Source organism: Mustela erminea, chromosome 18 (assembly GCF_009829155.1).
Source record: "Mustela erminea isolate mMusErm1 chromosome 18, mMusErm1.Pri, whole genome shotgun sequence".
Lineage (NCBI taxonomy): Eukaryota > Metazoa > Chordata > Mammalia > Carnivora > Mustelidae > Mustela > Mustela erminea.
In genome coordinates, this window is record NC_045631.1 from 25,454,771 (window position 1) to 25,475,266 (window position 20,496).

The following is a 20,496-nucleotide window of genomic DNA, read 5'->3' on the forward strand; positions in this document are numbered from 1 at the left end:
AACACATTCCAATGGTGGCAACCACCATTATGTTTTCGGGAGTCTCTTTGGTTTTTTAGATTCTGCATATAAATAAAGCCATATGGTATTTGTCTTTCTCTGATTTATTTCAGTTAGCATAGTATCTTTAATGTCCATCCATGTCATCACAAATGGAAAGATTTTTTTTATGGCTGAGTAATTCTCTATTATACACACACATCTTCACTATCCATTCATCTGTTGATAGATACTTAGGTTGCTTCCATATTGTGGCTATTGTACATAATGCTACAATGAACATAGGAGTGCATGTATCTTTTTGAATTGGTGTTTTCATTTTGTTTGGTTAAATAGCCAGAAATGGAATTGCTGGGTCATATGGTAATTCTATTTTTAATTTTTTTGAGGAACCTCCATACAGTGGCTGGTCCCATTTGTGTTCCATCACCAGTATATGATGGTTCCCTCTTCTCTTCCTCCTTGTCCAACATTTGTTATTTCTTTTTTCTTTGTTTTTGATACTAGCCATTCTGACGGATACAAGGTTGTATCTTACTGTGGTTTTGGTTTGCATTTCCCTGATGATTAGTGATGTTGAGAACCTTGTCATGTGCCTCTTGGCCATCTATATGTCATCTTTGGAAAATTGTCTATTCAGGTCCTGTGTCTGTTTTTTAATTGGATCATTCTTTTTTTTTTTATACTGAGTTGCGTGCATTCTTTCTATATTTTGGATATTTACCTCTTATTGGATATATCATTTGCAAATACTTCCCATTTATTAGGTTGCCTTTTCATGTTGTTGATGGTTTGATTCACTCTGCAAACCCTTTTTAGTTTGATGAAGTTCCATTGGTTTATTTTTGCTTTTCTTGCCATTGCCTGTGGAGACCAATCCAAAAAAATATTGCTAAAACTGATGTCAAGAATTTACTGCCTATATTTTCTTCTAGGGATTTATGCTTTCTAGTCTTACATTTAAGTCTTTAAGCCATTTTGAGTGTACTTTTGTGTATGGTGTAAGAAAATAGTCCAGTTTTATTCTTTTGCATGTAGTTGTCCATTTTTTCCAAAACCATTTATTGAAGAGCCTGTCTTTTCCTTATTGTATATTCTTGTCTCCTTTATTTAAAATTAATTGGCCATATAAGCATGGGTTTATTTCTGAATGCTATATTCTGTTCCATTGATCTGTGTCTGGTTTTGTGCCAATACCATAATCTTGAATTACGTATAGCTTTGTAACATAGTTTGAAATCAGGGAGTGTGATACCTCCAGCTTTTTTGTTCTTTCTCAGGAGTGCTTTGGCTAGTTAGGTCTTTCATGGTTTCATAGAAATTTTAGGATTATGTATTCTAAATCTGTGAAAAATACCATTTTGATAGGGTACTTTGATGGGGATTGCATTGACTCTGTAGATTCCTTTAGCTAATGTGGACATTTTAACAATATTAATTCTTTCAGTCCATGAGTATAGATGATTTGTCCTTTATTTGTGCCTTTTTCAGTTTCTTTCATCAGTGTTTTACAGTTTGAGAGCACATGTTTTTCACCTCCTTGGTTAAATTTTAATTCTAGGCATTTTATTCTTTTTGTTTTAAGTGGGATCGTTTTCTTAATTTCTCTTTCTGCTAGTTCATCGTTAGTCTATAGAAACACTACAGATTGGGTGCCTGGGTGGCTCAGTGGGTTAAGCTTCTGCCTGCGGCTCAGGTCATGATCCCAGGGCCCTGGGATTGAGCCCCACATCGGGCTCTCTGCTCAGCAGGGAGCCTGCTTCCACCTCTCTCTCTGCCTGCCTCTCTGTCTACTTGTGATCTCTGTCTGTCAAATAAATAAATAAAATCTTAAAAAAAAGAAAGAAATACAACAGATTTCTATATATTAATTTTGTATCCTGGAACTTTACTGAATTAATTTATTAGTTCTAATAGTTTTTTTTTTTTTAAGATTTTATTTATTTGAGAGAGAGAGAAGGAGTAGGGGGAAGGGCAGAGGAGAGGGGAGAATCAGACTTTCTGCTGAGCAGGGAGTCTGATATGAGGCTTGATCCCAGGACTCTGGGATCATGACCTGAGCCAAACAGGCAAACACTTAATGGACTGAGCCATCCAGGTGCCCAAGTTCTAACAGGTTTTTTGGTGGAGTCTTTGGGGTTTTCTCTATAGTATCATGTCATCTGCAAATCATGACAATAAAGAGGTATGCTCTTCTTGTCTAAATTGGATGCCTTTTATTTCTTTTTCTTGTCTGATTGCTGTGGCTAGGACCTCCAGTACCATCTTGAATAAAAGTGATGACAGTGGGCATCCTTATCTTATTTCTGATCTTAAAGGAAAAGCTTTCAGCTTTTCACTGTTGAGTATGATGTTAGGTATGGTTTTGTCATCTGTGCCTTTTATTATGTTGAGGTATGTTCTCTCTATACCCATTTTGTTGAGAGTTTTTTATAAATGGGTATTGATTCTTACTAAATGCTTTTCTGTATTTATTGAGATGACCATATGATTTTTATACTTCCTTCTTTTTTTTTTTAAATGTGGGGTATTACACTGATTCATTTGCAGATATTGAACCATCCTTGCATCACTGGAATAAATCCCACATGATTATGGTGTATCATCCTTTTAATGTATTGTTGAATTCAGTTTGCTAATCTTTTTTTTTGTTTTTTGAGGGTTTTTGCATTTATGTTCATCAGGGATATTAGCCTGTAAGAGTGTGTGTGTGTGTGTGTGTGTGTGTGGTGCTTTGTGGTTTTGTTATCAGGATAATGCTGACCTCATAGAATGAGTTCAGGAGTAATCTTTTCAATTTTTTGGAATAATTTGAGAAGGATAGGTATTAACTGTTTTTTAAATGTTTGGTAGAATTCACCTGTGAAGCCATCTGGACCTGGACTTTTGTTTTGGGGGAGTTTTTTTTGGTTACTGACTCAATTTCATTAATAGTATTTGGTCTGTTCAGATTTTTTTATTTATTCCTGATTTAGTCTTGGAAGATTGTATGTTTCTAGGAATTTATCCATTTTTTCTAGGCTGTCCCATTTGTTGACATATAATAATTATTCACTGTAGTCTGTTATGATCTTTTATATTTCTGTTGTATTGGTTTTAACTTCTCTTTCATTTCTGATTTTATTTATTTGGGCCTCTTTTTTTTCTTATGAGTCTGGCTAAAGGTTTTTCAACTTTGTTTTTCTAAGAACCAGCTCTTAGTTTCATTGGTCATTTCTGTTGTTTTTGTAGTCTGTTTCATTTTATTTCCACTCTGATCTTTATTATTTACTTCTTTCCACTAATCATGGGCTTTGTTTGTCCTTTTTTTAGTTTATTAGGTTTAACGTTAGTTGTTATGTCAGTTTTATTGTTGTTGTTGTTTACTGGAGTAGGCCTACATTGCTATTGAACTTACCCCCCTTAGAACTGCTTTTGCTGTATCCTGTAGCTTTTGGAATGTTGTGTTTCCATTTTCATTCGTCTCAAGGTATTTTTTTTATTTCCTCTTTGATTTCTTCAGTGACCCATTGGTTGTTTAGTAGTGAGTTTGTTGTTTATCCTCTACATGTTTGTATTTTTTTCCAGTTTTCTTGTAATTGATTTCAAGTATGTACCATTGTGGTCAGAAAAGATGCTTGGTATGATTTCAGTCTTCTTAAATTTATTGGTACTTGTTTTGTGGCCTCACATATGATCTGTCTTTGAGGCTGTTCCATGTGCATTTGTTTGTTTGTTTGTTTGTTTTTTAAAGATTTTTTATTTATTTATTTGACAGAGAGATTACAAGTAGGCAGAGAGGCAGGCAGAGAGAGAGAGGAGGAAGCAGGCTCCCTGCTGAGCAGAGAGCCCGATGCGGGACTCGATCCCAGGACCCTGAGATCATGACCTGAGCCGAAGGCAGCGGCTTAACCCACTGAGCCACCCAGGCGCCCTCCATGTGCATTTGAAATGAATGTGTATTCTGCTGGTTTTGAATGGAATATTATACACATACAAACACACACGCACACATCTGGTAGGTCCATCTGGTGTAATGTGTCATTCAAAACCACCGTTTCTTTGTTGATTTTTCTGTCTGGGTGATTTATCCATTGATATAAGTGAGGTATTAAAGTCCCCTGCTATTATTGTATTACTGTCAATTTCTCCCTTTATATTGGTTAATATTTGTTTTTATATTTAGGTGCCCCTATGTTTTGTGTGTAGATATTTGAAATTGTTATATCCTCTTGTTGGATTGATCCCTTTACCATTATGAAATGCCCTTCTTTGTATTTGTTTTAAAGTCTATCTTGTCTGGCATGAGTATTGCTACCACAGATTTCTTTTATTTCCATTTGTGTGGGATATCTTTTTCCATCCCTTCACTTTCAGTCTGTGTGTGTCTTTAGATCTGAAGTGAGTCTCTTGTAGGCAGCATATAAGTGGTCTTTCTTTTTTTTTTTTAATCCATTCAGCCAGTCTTTTGATTGGAGCAGTTAGTCCATTTATGTTTAAAGTAATTATTGATAGATATGTACTTATTGCCATTTTGTTGATTGTTTTCTGGATATTTTTGTAGATCATCTCTGTTACTCTCTTCTCTTGCTCTCTTGATTTATGATTTGGTGACTTCTTTAATGTTATATTGGCATCCCTTTCTCTTTATCTTCTGTGTATCTACTATTGATATTTGGTTTGGGATTATCATGCGGTTCATATATGATATCCTGTGTATATAAGGCTATTTTAAGTTGATGGTCACTTACGTTCAAGTGCATTCTAAAAGCACTGCGTTTCCATCCCCCAACCCACATTTTATGTTTTTGATGTCATCTTTTATATCTTACTATTTTGTGTATTTTTTTTAAAGATTTTACTTATTTATTTGACAGACAGAGATCACAAGTAGGCAGACAGGCAGGCAGAGAGAGAGGAGGAAGCAGGCTCCCTGCAGAGTCCCATGTGGGGCTCAAACTCAGGACCCCTGGATCATGACCCGAACCAAAGGCAGAGGTTTTAACCCACAGAGCCACCCAGGCGCCCCATATATCTTACTATTTTGTGTATCTTTTGACCTCTCTTGTAGGTCTAGATGATTTTTATTACTTTTGTCTTTTAACCTTCATACTAATTATGAAGGTAGTTGATCCACTACCTTTACCATATTTTTGCCTTTACCAGTTAGATATTTTCCTTTATAATAATTTTAATAATTTTCCTATTTCTAGTGATGGCCTTTTCTTTTCCATTTAAAGTCCCTTTAATATTTCTTGTTAAGGCTGGTTTGGTGATGATGAACTCCTTTAGCTCTTGCTTTCTGGGAAACCCCTTATCTCTTCTATTCTGAGTGATAACCTTGCTGGGTGAACTATTCTTGGTTGTAAGTTCTTCCCTTTCAGCACTTTGAATATATCATGCCACTCCCTTCTGGCCTGTAAAGTTTATGCTAAAAAATCAGCTCATGTGTAGATGGAATTAGAGGGTATTATGGTGAGCAAAATAAGTCAATCAGAGAAAGACAGTTATCATATGATCTCTCCGATTGGAGGAATTTAAGAGGCAGGGAAGGGGGTTGTGGGAGGTAGGGAAGGAAAAAACTAAACAAGATGGGATCAGGAGGGAGACAAACTGTAAGAGACTCAATCTCATGAAACAAGCTGAGGGCTGCTGGGGGGGGGTGGTAGGGATAGGTAGCTGGATTATGAACAGTGGAGAGGGTATGTGCTATGGTGAGTGCTGTGAAATGTGTAAGCCTGATGATTCACAGACCTGTACCCCTTGGGCAAATAATACATTATATGGTAATTTTTAAAATAAAAATAAAAAATTTTTAAATATCAGCTCATGGCCTTATGGGGGTCTCCTTGTACGTAATAAATTTTTCTCTTACTTCCCTTAAGATTCTCTCTTTAACTACTGACACTTTGATTATAGTGTATTATAATCAATATAGTGATGTATAGTATAGTATTATGTCTTGGTGTGGCTCTCTGTGGGTTCATTTTATTTGGGACTGTGTTTCCTGGACTTGGATGTCTGTTTCCTTCCCCAGGTTACGGAAATTTTCATCCATTATTTCTTCAAATAGGTTTTCTGTTCCTTTCCTTTTCTCTTTTCCTTCTGGGACCACTACAGGGCAAATGTTAGTATGCTTGCTGTTGTCCTAGAAGTCCCTGAAACTATCTTCATTTTTTCATTCTTTTTTCTTTTTGCTGTTCTCGTTGTATGGGTTCCACTACTCTTACCTTCCACATTGCTGATCCACTCTTCTGCATTATCTAATCTGCTATTGATTCTCTCTAGTGTATTTTTCATTTCAGTTATTGTATTCTTCTGATTTGTTCTTTTTTATATTTTCTCTCTCTTATTGTGTTCTTCCATTTTCTTGAGTTTAGTGAGCATCTTTATGATCATTACTTTGAACTCTTTATCTGGTAGATTGCTTATCTCCATTTCATTTAGTTCGTTTCCTGAGATTTTCATGTTACTGTTTAATTTGGAATGTGTTCTCTTGTCTCATTTTGCTTAACTCTCTGTGTTTATTTTTATGTATTAGGTAGATCACTTTTATCTCCTCATCTTTAAAAAGTGTCTTTATGTAGAGTCTATCCTTTGGAGCCAGTAGCACAAAACCACCCTGTTCACTCAAACCAAGTACCCCCCTGGGGTGTCCCCTGTAGGCTACATGCACCTTCCTGTTGGGGTTGAGCACAGTTAGTGCAGACTTGCTAGTGTGTGAGGCTGGCCCCTCAGGGTTTTACTCTGGTATTGGGGGGAATGAGGAGTCTACGGGTGAATGCTGGAGTGTGGTGAGTAGTGCTAGCACAGGAGATGGAGAATGTCAGAACTGTCTCTCACTGCTACCGGGCCAACTAGGTAGAAGAGGGGATGAAATTGGTGTCTGCTGATGCTTCCTTCCCTGGAGAATATTCCAGCAGATCTCTGCCCCTCTAGCACATGCCTTAAAATTAGTCAGTGAATCTCCTTCACATGTAACTCCCATGCTTTTCAATCTACTGCCTCTACACTGGGATTTGGAGGTAGTAAAATTATGTGAGCCCTTCATGTACAGATTGTTTCCTGCTGCCCTCCTGAACATAAGCCCTACTAGATTTCAAAGCCAGATGTTATAGGAGCTCTGCTTGCTGCTGCAGGTCCCCTGAACTGAGGAGCCCGGTATGGGGCCTGGACCCCTTATTCCTCAGGGAGGGCCTCTGTAGTTGCAGTACCCCTCCCACTGTAGGTCACCGTGCCAGGGGTGTGAGTCCTGACTAGACCTAATACTGCCCTGCCCACTCATCTTGATGTGGCTTTTTCTTTATATTCTTAGTTGTATAAAATCTCTTCTGTTAGTCTTCAGTTCATTTTCAGAGATAGTTTTTCTATATGTAGTCGTTGTTCTGATTTGTTCGTGGGAGGATGTGAACTCATAATCTTCCTGTGCTGCCATCTTGATCCCGCCTCCTAGAGGGAATCTTTTGAGGTAATCTTGATGGTGGTTGTATGAGTGTATATATTTGTCTAAATTCATAAAATCCTACACCTAAGAATGATTTTTCTGTATGTAAATTATACCTCAATAAACTAGATTTTTTTATAAAAATTTCCATATTTGGAAACAATTTATTTTCAATACATTCAAGTCTGTAGATCAATGAGCAGTTGTTGGATCCCTGAGAGAAGTGATTTCTCTTTGGCAATCAGTTTTCACTCTGGAAGCCTATGCCTTTTCTCATACGTTTGACAGGCAAACAGTCATATGGCTCTTCTCTACCCCCATAACATTAAAAATGCATTTCTTTCCTCACATAGTCCACCTTCAAATCCTTGTCATCCTTCTGCATCTAACTCATGACTCTGTTTGCCCCACTCCTCAGTAAGCAGAGGTCTTTCAGGGGCCTATATCTCAGTCTCCCCTTGGTATATCTTCTCCCCATCACTGGTTGCCCTGTCCCTTTCTTTACTCCCAGTTTACCCATCAGCAGACCCAATCACTTCATAATACTGCTGTGTGTGGAGAGGGTTTTGGTCTTGCAGTGGATGGTCTTGAATCCAGTTTGGGCTCAGGTTGGAGGCTCTCCTATCCTGTGCCAGCAGTAGTTCACTGTGCCCCTTCTCGATCCCTAGTCCTAGACTACCAGCTGCCAACCAGCACTCCAGTTTGCCAGTGACAAGTGGCAATGAAGAGGGGAGAGGGAGTTGTAACCCTTAGTCCGTGTATCAAGAGGCTCTGTTTTGGGAACCCCCAAACGTTCTTGGTTGCATAGGCTCCAGTTCTGTCTCCCTAGAGATTTAATTCCATTCACCCTTGGATATATTCCTGGAGAAACATTTACACAGTAATATGTGCTGCACCACTTAAAATTGTTAATTGGAGATTGAATTACTTGTCAGCTTTTAAAAATGTAGTCCTCTCAGGTCAGAGAGGAGGGTGTTAGCAGCAGAGTAGATGAGCTATTGCATTTTTTCCTCTCCCTTCCTCTTTTCTCCCCCCTCCCTTTTCCTCTCTCATTCTTCCTCCTTTCTTTTGTACCTATTTTACCAATTTTTTCCTGCTTCCACTTATTTTTTTCCCATCTCTCTTTCTGCCTTAGCCAAACCTTTATCCATAACCTGACAGATCCCACAGTGACTTTAATATCTAGAATCATGAACAAAGTCCAGTAATGATAATTACCCGGGAAACGTACAAAACCCCGCCTTACATCCTCTTGAGGATGGAAATACCGTAAGAGGTAGGATTGCAGCAAGGACTCAGTTTGTGTAGCCTAAATTCTTAGATGCAAGAGGAATTTTATACTTCCTGCTTCTTTAAATAGAAGCTTGCCCTGACCCAAGAACTGTTTAAAGGGGGGAAAGATTGGCTAAAGGGGGAAAAGCAGCAGTAGATTTCATTTTTTATTCCACCGATATGCATCATTATTTTTCACATCTTCAGCACACGATTGCAAATATTTGCCTGAAAGTCTAAAGGCCCCCAACCTAATGTGTCTATCAGGACAAAGGCAGTTTTTCTTAAAAAATTGAGCTAAGTTGCATCTCTGAAACTTGGAAATCTCCATGCCTGTGCTGACAAATATCCTGACAAGTAAATACTATACTCATTCAGTATTACACAGTGATTTCATTTGCACAAAACCTCACAATGCTCTGCCACTTCAGTCAAACGTCTGGAGCACTGGGGAAAGGAAGAACGTGTTTATCTTGATCTCCAAAAAGGGATTTAAGGGAGAGAGCAGGCGGTATATTAGCCTGTTTTCATTGCCTGTCAGCTGTGGTAAACCTGAGCTGTCTGCGGTGTCTCTAGATAAGCAGCAACAGCAGCAGCAGCCTTAGCATGTATGTATGACTGCGTTCATTTGTACTTCTTATGTATCTCAAAATTTCTAGAGGCCGTGTTGCATCTTCGGTGGAGCCTTTAACAACTGTGTCTCTGCTAATCGCTGGCTTTTAGTTGGGGCCCTTAATTCTCAGGTCTGCCCCCCGCAATGAATGGAGAGCTGGATGAGGCTTACATTTATATCGAGTGGATGAAGATCCTCTTTCCCCTCCAAGTCACCCCTTGCTCAGTTTCTGTGCATGTGGGCACTCTTTAGCGGACTGCCCTGAGGGGCTGCCTCCTCCTAATCTTTTATGGTTCTGCGTCTCCACCTAAACCTGGGGAACAAAAAAGTGGGGCCTCGGAAGCCACCCCTCTTGGAGTGGCTCCTGTGTTTAAATATGGTTACTGATGCTTGATGGGAAGATAAATTAAAAAGTTTGCATCACGCAGTAGAAGATGTGAGACAAGTAATTTGGGAAAGCTGGAAATCCAGCAACTGGATTTGTATAGCTATGTCACGGCTGAAAAACTGACAAACAAAGCTCACCTCCTTCATGAAAATACTAAGTCAGTGAGGCTCGTTTACCCCCCCATTTTTCTGTGAAAGGTTAGTAGGGCAATACTGAAGCATAAAACAGTGGTCCTGCCTCTGTGGGCTCTTCTCTTTGCCTTCCTAGATGCCGATCAGGGTTTGCATAACTGCTCTGGCGTGATCATTTCAGAGTTAGGCAGAATGGATTTGGTCCTCGCCCAGATTCTGCTTCTTTCGTTGGAGCTTTTGTGGTGAAGTATTCTAAAATCATTAAAACCACTTGAGTCAGCAACGACCCCTGTAAATCAGGAGCTATTGTGTGCACCCTCATTCTCCCGGTGCATGCTCCAGACATACGGTCACTGAAGATGAACTGGAGGCTCCTGCTTTCTCTTCACCGACTGTAAAGTAGCTATGATTGTTAGCATTTGTTTGTGATTACTGAAGCAGGTTTCATTTCTGCGTGTCCTTCCCTCCCCGCCCCTACCCCCTAAGATAAGGCCAGTCACAGAGAGCCATTTGGAGACTCTATTAGTCTAGCCTATAATTTTTCCTTTTAATTTTCGAAATAAATGAATTTTCTCACATGACAAACATTTCTTTAGTCCAGAGATGGTGTCCTCGGTTGTGGTAAGCCCTGGTGAGGCTTTTTTCTGAATCAACACTATCTTTTCAGAACAACGCCAACACGTCAGAAACTGAGTTTTGCTTGTAAGGGGAAGATGTCCTAGGTGATTAAACTCTTGCTCCCTCCAAGTTTGTCTCCTGTTAATTTATAGGAGTATGGAGTGGAATGGGCAAGTGGCAGAGCCTCCAAGGGTAGTGCCAGTTCTGGATGCTCTTGCCTTTCGAAATGAGGGACAAAGATATGTGAGGAAGGTGTATTTGAACAGCAAAGCAGCTCTTGGTCCACTTTGGTCCCTTTGCCAAGATTGGTTCTTCTTCTGTCCATCATTCATTTTGGAAGGATGTGAGGTTCTAAGCAAGTGGACATTAATAAAGTACTAGAAATAGTGTTTCCAACGAAAGAAAACCATCTTTCTGAGTAGGAAGCGGCCCCAGCTCTCTTCTAGGCGGCAAGGAGTTCCTGGCTCACACAGATTGTGAACATCAGATATTCAGGGTCAGTGCAGTGTCTCCTTTTTATTTCTTTTCCCCCTTTCCAATTTTATTTTAATAATTAAAAATACTGCTGATCACACTGAATGACTTCTGGCAGAGAGGCAGTCTGTCCCAGAAGGACCAGTTGTGGGCCATCGGGTTTATGACGTCCATAAAACCAGAGCCAGATCAGAGCATCGCCTCCCTGAGTGACAGGGGTTTTGCTTTCACCAGGGTCCCCCCATCAACTGACTGCTTTGGGCATTTGTTTTGGGTTGGTTTTTTGTTCCGTTTTGTTTCCTGATGCATGTGTGACTATACATGTGTGCACACATTTAAAGATATAAATGAAACAGGTATGTAATGCCCTCTGCCTGTTAGAAAGACTAAAGCCATCAAAATAACAAACGGCGTGTATTTGCTAGAATGTCAAAGTTATGAGTTTATTTTGTAATGATGTGCTCCTGCCTTCATGAGGTAAACTGGCCGTGGCGGAGGTGTTATTAGTAATATGGACTCAGTGGAGCAGAAAGCCGAGTGACCGAGAGATCAGTGTATCAGTCAGAGAGAGGGCAAATGGAAAGAGACAGCAGGAGAATGAGAAAGGAGCCACAGTGCCTGGGCTGAGATTAAAGACAGACTGAGAGGAGGAGGGGGAGCCCAGTGGTCACATTCGGTCTCCCCTGTTCCTGGGGCTCCTTCGAGGAGTTGCCGGTGTGTTGCTCAGCTCAGGGCTGTCTGCAAAGACTGGTTCTCTGCACTTCCTCACCAAGGAAAGCAGTTTTGCTCTCCATATTCCTTTCCGAAGAGTCTCTTCCTCCCTGCCTCACTGAAGTTAAGAGGAGTGGAGGCCAGCTGGGTCACACTGAGGTGATGACTTTGGTCGCCAACTTCCTCATCCTTTGCAGGGACTTGATGTCGGGGCTGACCCGGCACGGGGGAAACATCTCAAAGCTCTTATCAGGAAGGGGCAAGATAGGAATATACAGGTAGAGTTTGCTGGTCTTCCCTTTATTAGATTCTTCCCAGAGACTGAAAATGAATAAAAGCTACTAAGGAAGCAAATTTGTGTTGTGGTTATTTTCTGAAGGAGGAGGGGAGAGGAAAGAGAAAAGGTAAAACACAGTAAGTGCTCCACAACTGCTTCAAGCTCTCCAGGGCTACCCCCAGATGACTGGCAATTACTACACACTCAGCAGTTTGCAATAGTCAGTGATCAGGCTGCCCAGCTTCCATTGCTGGGTCAGAAAACCTCCCTCCCTAAAAGAAATTATTAACCAGTCTTCTAGGGAAAAAGAAACCCTGCAATTTCTAAGTCCATGAATATTTTTTCTTCCTGTATTTTTTCCTCCTTCTTTAAAGGAAACTTTGTGATTTCCAGTTGCACGTGCCTTTCAACCTCATATGGGTTAAACTCCTCCAGGGATACACCAGGGATGGAGGCCCTCTGTATTTCCTGGAACCTTGGAAGAGAAGGACAGAGGAGAGGCAGGCTTGGGTATAAATCACTGCGCTCCACCCAGCACACAAAGACGACTTTAGACTCCAGGGTTCATGTATGGATGAGTTGCTTCAGGATTTTGCCAGCCTTAGGACTTGTGTGTGGGGACCAGCTTTAAAAATCAAATGTAAGGGGGGGAAAGTAATCCTTTTAAAATATTAGGGACCCAAACCTCACAGCATTTAAGTGAGACTTGTCACTAAAGATTGTCAGAAGACCGGCATGTTTCCTCTCTGTGTATATGTGCAGCAGTTCGCTGGCCTGCAGATGTGGGGGTAGCCCGCCCTTCCGGGTCACAGCCTCTGCTCCCCACCACAGTTCTAGCTGACTTAAAGTATGCTAACAGCTGTCTGTGGCAGCTAGTTGAGAGAGGGAGAGGCTTGCTGGTTTTTGAATTGCAACAGTATTGTATTTTTTAAAAAAAAAAAAAAAAAAAAAAAAGCCTTTTTTATTTTCTCAGCTTTCTTTTTTAAGACAAAGGTCCAGACAGTCCCTCCGAACAACACATAGAGGCTGGATGGAATCTGTGTCTCGTGGAGGAAAGAACCCATTTTAGTGAGAGTCACAAAATAGACTCTGCCTTTATTTCTGTCAGACAGACAAATGCCTTTTCTCCTGCTTGTCTCTCCAGGTCCTTGGGCGGGAAGTATACACCTCCAATAACCAACTCGGGGGCATCCAGATTATGCACAACAATGGGGTGACCCACAACATCGTTTGCGATGACTTTGAAGGGGTTTTCACTGTCCTGCACTGGCTGTCTTATATGCCCAAGGTGAGCCCTTCCCATCCAGCAGACAGAGCCCCCAGAACCCGGCCTTTCCACCACAGCTCACACGGCCTCTGTGTTTGGGGTCTCTTCTTTATGGTGGAGAAACTGTTTTATGAAATACTCCTCTGCAAGTTACCGATTTCTTTTTCTTGCAGCCATCTTTGGGCTTCTGGCTTTAAATTGCCTTTGGATTTCATCGGTTAGGTCCCTTTCTGATGTTTTCCCCAGTCAGAAGCCTTCATGGTCCATCTGGGCTCAGATCACTGTGGGTTTTTTTCTTTGTAATAGCCATCCATCCCCCAGGAAGCCTCCCATAAAGTGTGGGTACATGGAAATCAAGAAGCAAGAATATACGGGGTTTTTTTGCCAGACTCCTACGTGAGACTTGAGACCTGTCCGTGTTCTCAGGGGTTGGCTGGGGCAGACGGGTATGATTCTGTTTCTGGTCCCTACTGTCTTTGTAACGATCATGGCTAAGTCAGGACCTTGGGCCTGCTATTCACTAATTGCTGTGCTCTTTCCTCCCAACCACCTTTTAGAATGTGCGCAGTTCAGTTCCTCTCTTGAACTCCAAGGATCCTATAGATAGAATCATCGAGTTTGTTCCCACGAAGGCCCCATATGATCCTCGATGGATGCTAGCAGGCCGACCTCACCCAAGTAGGTATATATTGGTGGGTCCATTAGTACCCTGGCCCTCGGGCTGTCAGTCTTCCATTTAATCACTAACCAATTCCAGCGCGATAGTACGTGACAAGTACATGAGACATATCTTTAAAACAGCTCTCTGAAGATCAAGGTGGAAAATCCTTCAAGAACAAATGAGAACCAAATGAAATTAGGTGTATAAGTCAGTCACTGACGCACATGCAGGGCAGTAACTAATATATTTCTTCTGTTAATTCTGTTATTAAAGCACTTATTACTTAATGGGTTCAAAGACTTTAAAACAGTTAAATCTAAGCAGTAAATGCATAGAATCTTTGACTGTCTAGTCTCTGTAAACAGAGATTAATCAGATCAGTTTTAGAAAAGATATTTGACCCTCCAGTGTGGAACGTGACTACACTCTTCTCAGCAAGCTATTTCCAAGCATCCATCCTGCGTGTACCCTTCTTTTCTTACGATATTGGTGAAAGTACTGGTACTTGCTTTAGTTATTAATGTAAGGTTACCTTATAAGATCATTATTCATTAAGAGATTGTCTAGAACTCTTAAATTTATAAATAGATCAAGTAAGAACAAACCCTCCCCCCATGTTCATCTAATATATCAATCTGTCTTATGGCTGATTTTACCTATTTTTAAAACAAAAACACAACAGAAAAAAAGTAGGGGCTCCAGGTAAGGTGAATGTACATTCTTGTTTGTTGGTCTATTAGGCTGATTTAACAAATTTTACTTATCAGGTGGTTATTTTGTGAAGCTCCAAATCCCCCTGCTACATTTTGAATCTATTTTTTTCAGGGTTTTTGAGAGGGTGTTTGTTCTTTTTCACATGTTTATTGCAACTCTATCAAAGAAAGTGAGTGCAGAAGATAATTCACTAAATTTAAGAGTCACTGTGATTTTTTTTTTTTTAAAGATTTTATTTATTTGTCAGAGAGAGCAAGAGTGAGAGAGTGAGTGAGCACAAGCAACTGGGAGCGGCAGGCAGAGGGGGAAGGAGACTCCCTGCTCAGCAGGGAGCCCGATGTGGGACTGGATCCCAGGGTCCTGAGCTGAGCCAAAGGCAAATGCTTAACCCTCAGGCACCCAGGCATCCCAAGAGTCACTGATTTTGTTAAAAGAAAAAAGAAGTCTGCATAAGGGAGACTTAAACCTTTGTCTGTACCCACTCTGAGCTAGGTGGGGCTGCAAAGCACTTCCATATACATTATCTTATTGGGCTTACTACTTCTCAGAGATAAAAAGAGATTACCACTGTACAAGCTCAGAGAAGTTAAGTGATTTGTGCAAGGTCACACAGCTATTACTTAGGAATTGGGGCTTAATCTATAGCACAACTACAGATAGTACAGAAAAATCACCAGAGGAATTTTAATTTAAAATTTTACCTGTTGTCTTTGATGCCTTTTCTTGTTGCTTTTAATAAAACTAGTTTTTCTACCCAGAAAAATCACCATAATCCCTATCTCTCATTTGTATGCCATGATTACAGTAAGAACTGTGATGGTAAGATACCTGTCGGCCTTAAAATCCAGGACTTTTCTAGGAGAATTCAGAACAAGACTCTGTGAGTCTTCTCCTGGGAATCATGGTAGGGGGTTGAGGGTGTATCTTAGCTGGCTTCTGAGTTCTACATCTGAACTGAACGCAACCTGCTCTTTGGGGGTTGGGGGATGAAATCTACCTACACCAGCCATGGCCCACCAGTGAGTCCCCTCTCCCAACTGACACACAAGGCAGGAGGTTTTGTTTTTTTTTTAATTTTTAATTTTTTTTTTTAAGATTTTATTTATTTATTTGACAGACAGAGATCACAAGTAGGAAGAGAGGCAGGCAGAGAGAGAGGGGGAAGCAGGCTCCCTGCCAAGCAGAAAGCCCAATGCAAGGCTCCATCCCAGGACTCTGAGATCATGACCTGAGCTGAAGACAGAGGCTTAACCCACTGAGCCGCCCAGGCACCCCAAGCCAGAAGGGTTTTTAAAGAAGAAAGTCTTTCCATTGTTGTTCCAAATCATTGTTGTTGAAGTAAGAATCATAAAATGACCCAAGCATATGAGGTTAAGATTTCAGTATCCTGATTCACTTAGAAGTTTGATTTAGAACCTTCATCAGAATGTGAGCCCTCTTTCATAGGGTGAACAGATGTGTGTGTATGTAGGTGGGCATTATCCCGGCCATTATTAATGAGATCTGCAGCATAAAATGAAATTTGTGATAAACTAAGTTTTCTGGTTTTTTGGATAATATTTTTTCATCGACTCCCTAGCAATTCATCCTGCTGTCTCTGCAGCTAACATTCGCTCCCAAATCGAGTGACTTCAGATTTTAATTTAGTGGAAGCGTTAAAGAAAGCAGATGATTCCCTGTGATAAGTTAAAGCAGATATCTTCTAGGTGAAAAGTTAAAGTCATTTATTAGAGGAGATAGTGCTGTGATATTCTTCAAACTGACGCCCAACACGAGACCAGAATCTAAACGATCAGCTTTGGGCTCGCGATAGAGAGATAATTTTGAAATGGATGATCACATTTTACACTGGGGCCATAGAGGCAAGGAATGTAGAACACAGTAATTACAAATTTAGTCTTGATAAAACACTCTCCATCCTGTTTAAGTCAGCAGAGGTTAGCTTGCTCGGATCTCCACTTTTAATTGGTTTTGGACTTGGGTTTTTAGGGGGCGGAGGGCCATGTTCAAATTAGAAGGATCACTGAGGAACCGTGAGCTGAGGGGCAAGCTAGGAAACAGTTATTTGCAGAAGCTTTTATGGGGCCTTGGTCAAACACGGATACCTGTGGAACAAAAGTTTTTTTCTTAACCTAAGATGTCCAAAGTTACGTGTCTTGCCAATGAAGGAAATTCTGTGTTCAGGGGAGGTTAATGACATTAGGTGTGTGCATCTTAACCATTATATTTTTGCTGTGTGTCAAGAGTATATGGGCATGGCCCTTTCTTATAGGAAGATTATACTTTTTCAGCTGTAAGTAAAGTGGATGTATCTTTCTGCTTTTCTAACAGAGAAGCCAAGTCCCTTTTCTTTTCTGCAAATTTGGGTCCTTATCTGATCGTTAATAGTTATCATTGGCTGTCTTCAGCTTCCCACTTAAAAAAGCCAATGGAACCAAACAAAATTGTAAGCTAAGTTTTAAAATAGAAATAGACATTTTGAAAACACTTTAATGACTTGGCTGCCTTTTGACAAATGTTTGTAGTGTTTTGAAAAAAGCAAAGTTATTTATTTAAAAACATGCAAACTCTCTGCTAGCTGAACCCCATCGTTTAACAATAAATGATGCTTTTGCTGATAAATGATTCTTTTTATGCAGACTAGCAAATGAAATAGGAGATGATGTCTGAAGGCAGATGAGCATTCAGCTGCCTAACGCCTGCATCTATTATAATATGGTCAAAAACAACAGCAAACTCCCCAAAACAATCCCCCACATCCAACCTCAGATTTGCCAGTTCCAGTGCATTTTCAATAGATTGAAGGTCTTTATTCTCTCTTTGTTCTCTTTCTTTCTCTTCTGTAGCCCAGAAAGGTCAGTGGTTGAGTGGATTTTTTGACTATGGATCTTTCTCAGAGATCATGCAACCCTGGGCCCAGACTGTGGTGGTTGGCAGAGCCAGGTAAGAGCTCTTCTGTTTTGGAAGCTCTTCTTCCTCCCAACTAAAAACAAGAAAGGAACAGGCCATGACTATAGAGATTTGCGGGGGCAGGTGGGTTTTTTTTTTTTTTTTTTTGGTGTTGGTGGTCATCGTCATTGTTTTTGTTTTTGTTTTTGTTTTTAACCAATAATGTTCTCTTTGTCTAAACTTCCTAAGAATATTGAATTATAGTCATGCCCAAGGCAGCATAACTGGAGCACTGGTTCCCAATCGTCATTTACTGTGTCACTTCAGCGATGCGTTTGATCTGAAGTCTGGTTTTGACATTTCCTTTTTACAACACTGAAAGAAAAGCTCTTCGAGGGCTGTAAAGCCCAAATACAATAGCCATAGCCCACTAGTGACCTTCCCCTTCCCCAAAGACCATTTTCTTTCCAAGGAAGGTGACAAATGAATCAGACTCATCTACCTTGCCATGTAACCCAAAGATCTATGTAACCTAGAAGAAGTTCCTTCCTGGCATCAAGATTATTTAAGTATAGCAAATGCACATGATACTGGCTTATCATCAGATTTGAATTGCAAAGAAAAAAGGTTACCTGAAACAGAAATGAGTAAAATAAACTGGAATAGATTTGCCGGGCTACCTATATTTTTCAAATGGGAAATTGAAGTTTCTATTAAATTTTAATACCCACTCTAAGAAGTGCTTCACTCAACAGCCAGCTCTGCACGAAATAATCTGTAGCACTCGCTGTAACGAGCACCTGCCAAGGCTGATCTTAATCTCGTTCTGCACTGCAGAGACATGCTGCCCTAGGGACCCACATCTGGAGCTCACCTTCCTCTCGGGGGCAATCAGTTTTCCTTATCTTGGTGAAAAGTGGCACCTGCTCAAGATTCTCAAACATGCCACATTGGGTTGAGATTTAGATTCTAGCCTTGAAAATAATTCTAGGCTTTGTGGTTCTCTCAGTACAGCAGGTCAGCATGTCTCATGCTGCCAATGACAAGGAGCCATCAGATGGCGAATCCAACAGACAGGATCTTCCACTGTGACTGAGTAAGAGTCAGGCCTGGAGCCAGCCCAGACCAAAACTCACAGGGGCTAGCTCCCGTTTTCTCTCGCATTTCAGGTCTTCTACCCTCACCACAGGCTTCTGGGGCTTCTGGGGCCCAGGAGAACTATTCTTTGTGCCTCGTAAAATTCCTACTGGGAGTGGGGGTGGGGGGTGCACTAGGGAGAGAGCCCTCCTACCCAGGATCTATCAGTTTGTTATGGGGGGCCCTGACATCACATGCAGACCAACTTTTTTGAAAATTTGTCTGTTACCTATGCTGCTTCAGTCTTCCTTCTGTTAAAAACGTGACAGATTTTAAGCCTCTGAAAGCGAAACCTTTGTTAAGGTCTTTAAGATCCTCCCACGGGAAACAAGAGAATAATGCTTTACACTTATGATTGGAAGAAAAGGGATTGTTCTGTGAGCAAGATCAGTCAAGCTTGGCTTTAGTTAGCTCTGCCATTGTTTATTGCAACACTCACTCTGACTTCTTCCTTTCTTTCCATCTGATGAGTTCTGGGCTTCTTACTTCAAACACATACACATGCTCACAAGTATATAAAACACAAATGGAGCTAGCTTCTTTCAAAAGCAATGGCATTTCGAGAAATAAATATAAATGTATTCTTCTGGGATTGTTACTGTAAGTGCTGCCAAAACTCATCTTTGGTATGTATGTTTGGAATATGTGTGCTATTGGCTGTAAATTGTCTTTTATTATTCCATGGCACCTTGTCCAGGGACACACTATAAAACAAGATGTAGCATCTTCATGTGCTAGCCTGATAAAATTTATATGAAGTATAATAGAAAACAGAAGTTGTTCTGAGCTGTTTTCAAGTTCAATAAATAACTGTAATACTCGGATAAAGATGTTCTTTATTAGGTCACATGGGCCCTAATATATAAGTTATAAGTTACCGATTTAGGGTGGCTTTTGCAATTACAAGTTTCCAGTTGGATTGTTAATCATTGTGAACAGAAATATTTCTAAACCCTCCTGTGTACCTCCTGCTCGTTGTCTGGTTGTCTAGAGGGCTTTTGATTCTGATTCAGTGCAGGCAAGTGACAAGGGGGTGGGTGGTCCCCACTCAGGCCCCTGTCAGGCCTCTTGCGATGACAAGAATACATTTCCAGTAGCCAGTGTGACAACCAAAGACCATCCTTCATGGAAAAGTTTGTTATGGAGATGCTGGGGGAATGAGAGACTATAACCCATCCCAGCCTCGGCCCCAAGGAATGCAGCTGAGAAAGTGAAGAGTGAATCACATTTTCCAGAGTAAAGACTCACCCTGTACCTGCAGCTACTGCCACCCCTCCCCCCACTTTCACCCTCCCTCCCATTCTTCCTGATTTTTACCAGGAAATCTTTTTGAGGACCAAGCTGAGAGGGGATCGTGCACCATCTGTGCAGCAGAGGCTTTGAGCTCCTGAAGAGTTTTTTAAATTAACATATGTTGGCGATTAAATGCATACTTTCAATACAGATCACCTGTTTCACCAAGAGTAATGACTGCAAGTTATCCCTGTGCTACTGCTCTTTTCCAGTGAAAGAGAAAGTTGAGGGCTTATTTAACCACCTCTGTACCCTTGGCACGTATTTTTCATCATCCCCATAACACACCTATGCAACCCCCCCCCAAAAATACTCTGGACTTTTTATTAAAATAAAACTACTATTGTGATAATAGTATAGTGGTCTTTATCTTTCAGATGCTGAAGTATTTATAGACAAAATTATACACTTAATATTTCCTTCAAAATAACATGGGACTCACGGAGGGGAAAGTAGTTAGAAATGAAGATGAAACAAAACTGGCCAGGAGTTGATTAGTGAAGATGGGTATTGGGTATATGGGATTCATTGTATTGCCCAGTGTAATTTCAGGCACCTCCCACCTCTCAGACCCTTTCCCTCTGTCTTCACCAAAGAGATGCTCCAGAGTGAGCTGAGAAATGTCATT

The 20,496-nt window shown here is 40.7% G+C and overlaps 1 protein-coding gene across 9 annotated transcripts in view; it reads left to right on the plus strand.

Moving 5' to 3' along the window:
• The window catches only part of ACACA (acetyl-CoA carboxylase alpha), a 285,383-nt gene that overhangs the window by 229,859 nt on the left and 35,028 nt on the right, over positions 1-20,496 (plus strand). For all 9 annotated transcript variants that reach the window (XM_032319427.1, XM_032319429.1, XM_032319428.1 and 6 more), the window contains 3 exons: positions 13,052-13,195; positions 13,732-13,852; positions 17,396-17,492. In XM_032319427.1, coding sequence (XP_032175318.1) covers positions 13,052-13,195; positions 13,732-13,852; positions 17,396-17,492 — 362 coding nt within the window. The remainder of the gene's footprint in view (positions 1-13,051; positions 13,196-13,731; positions 13,853-17,395; positions 17,493-20,496) is intronic.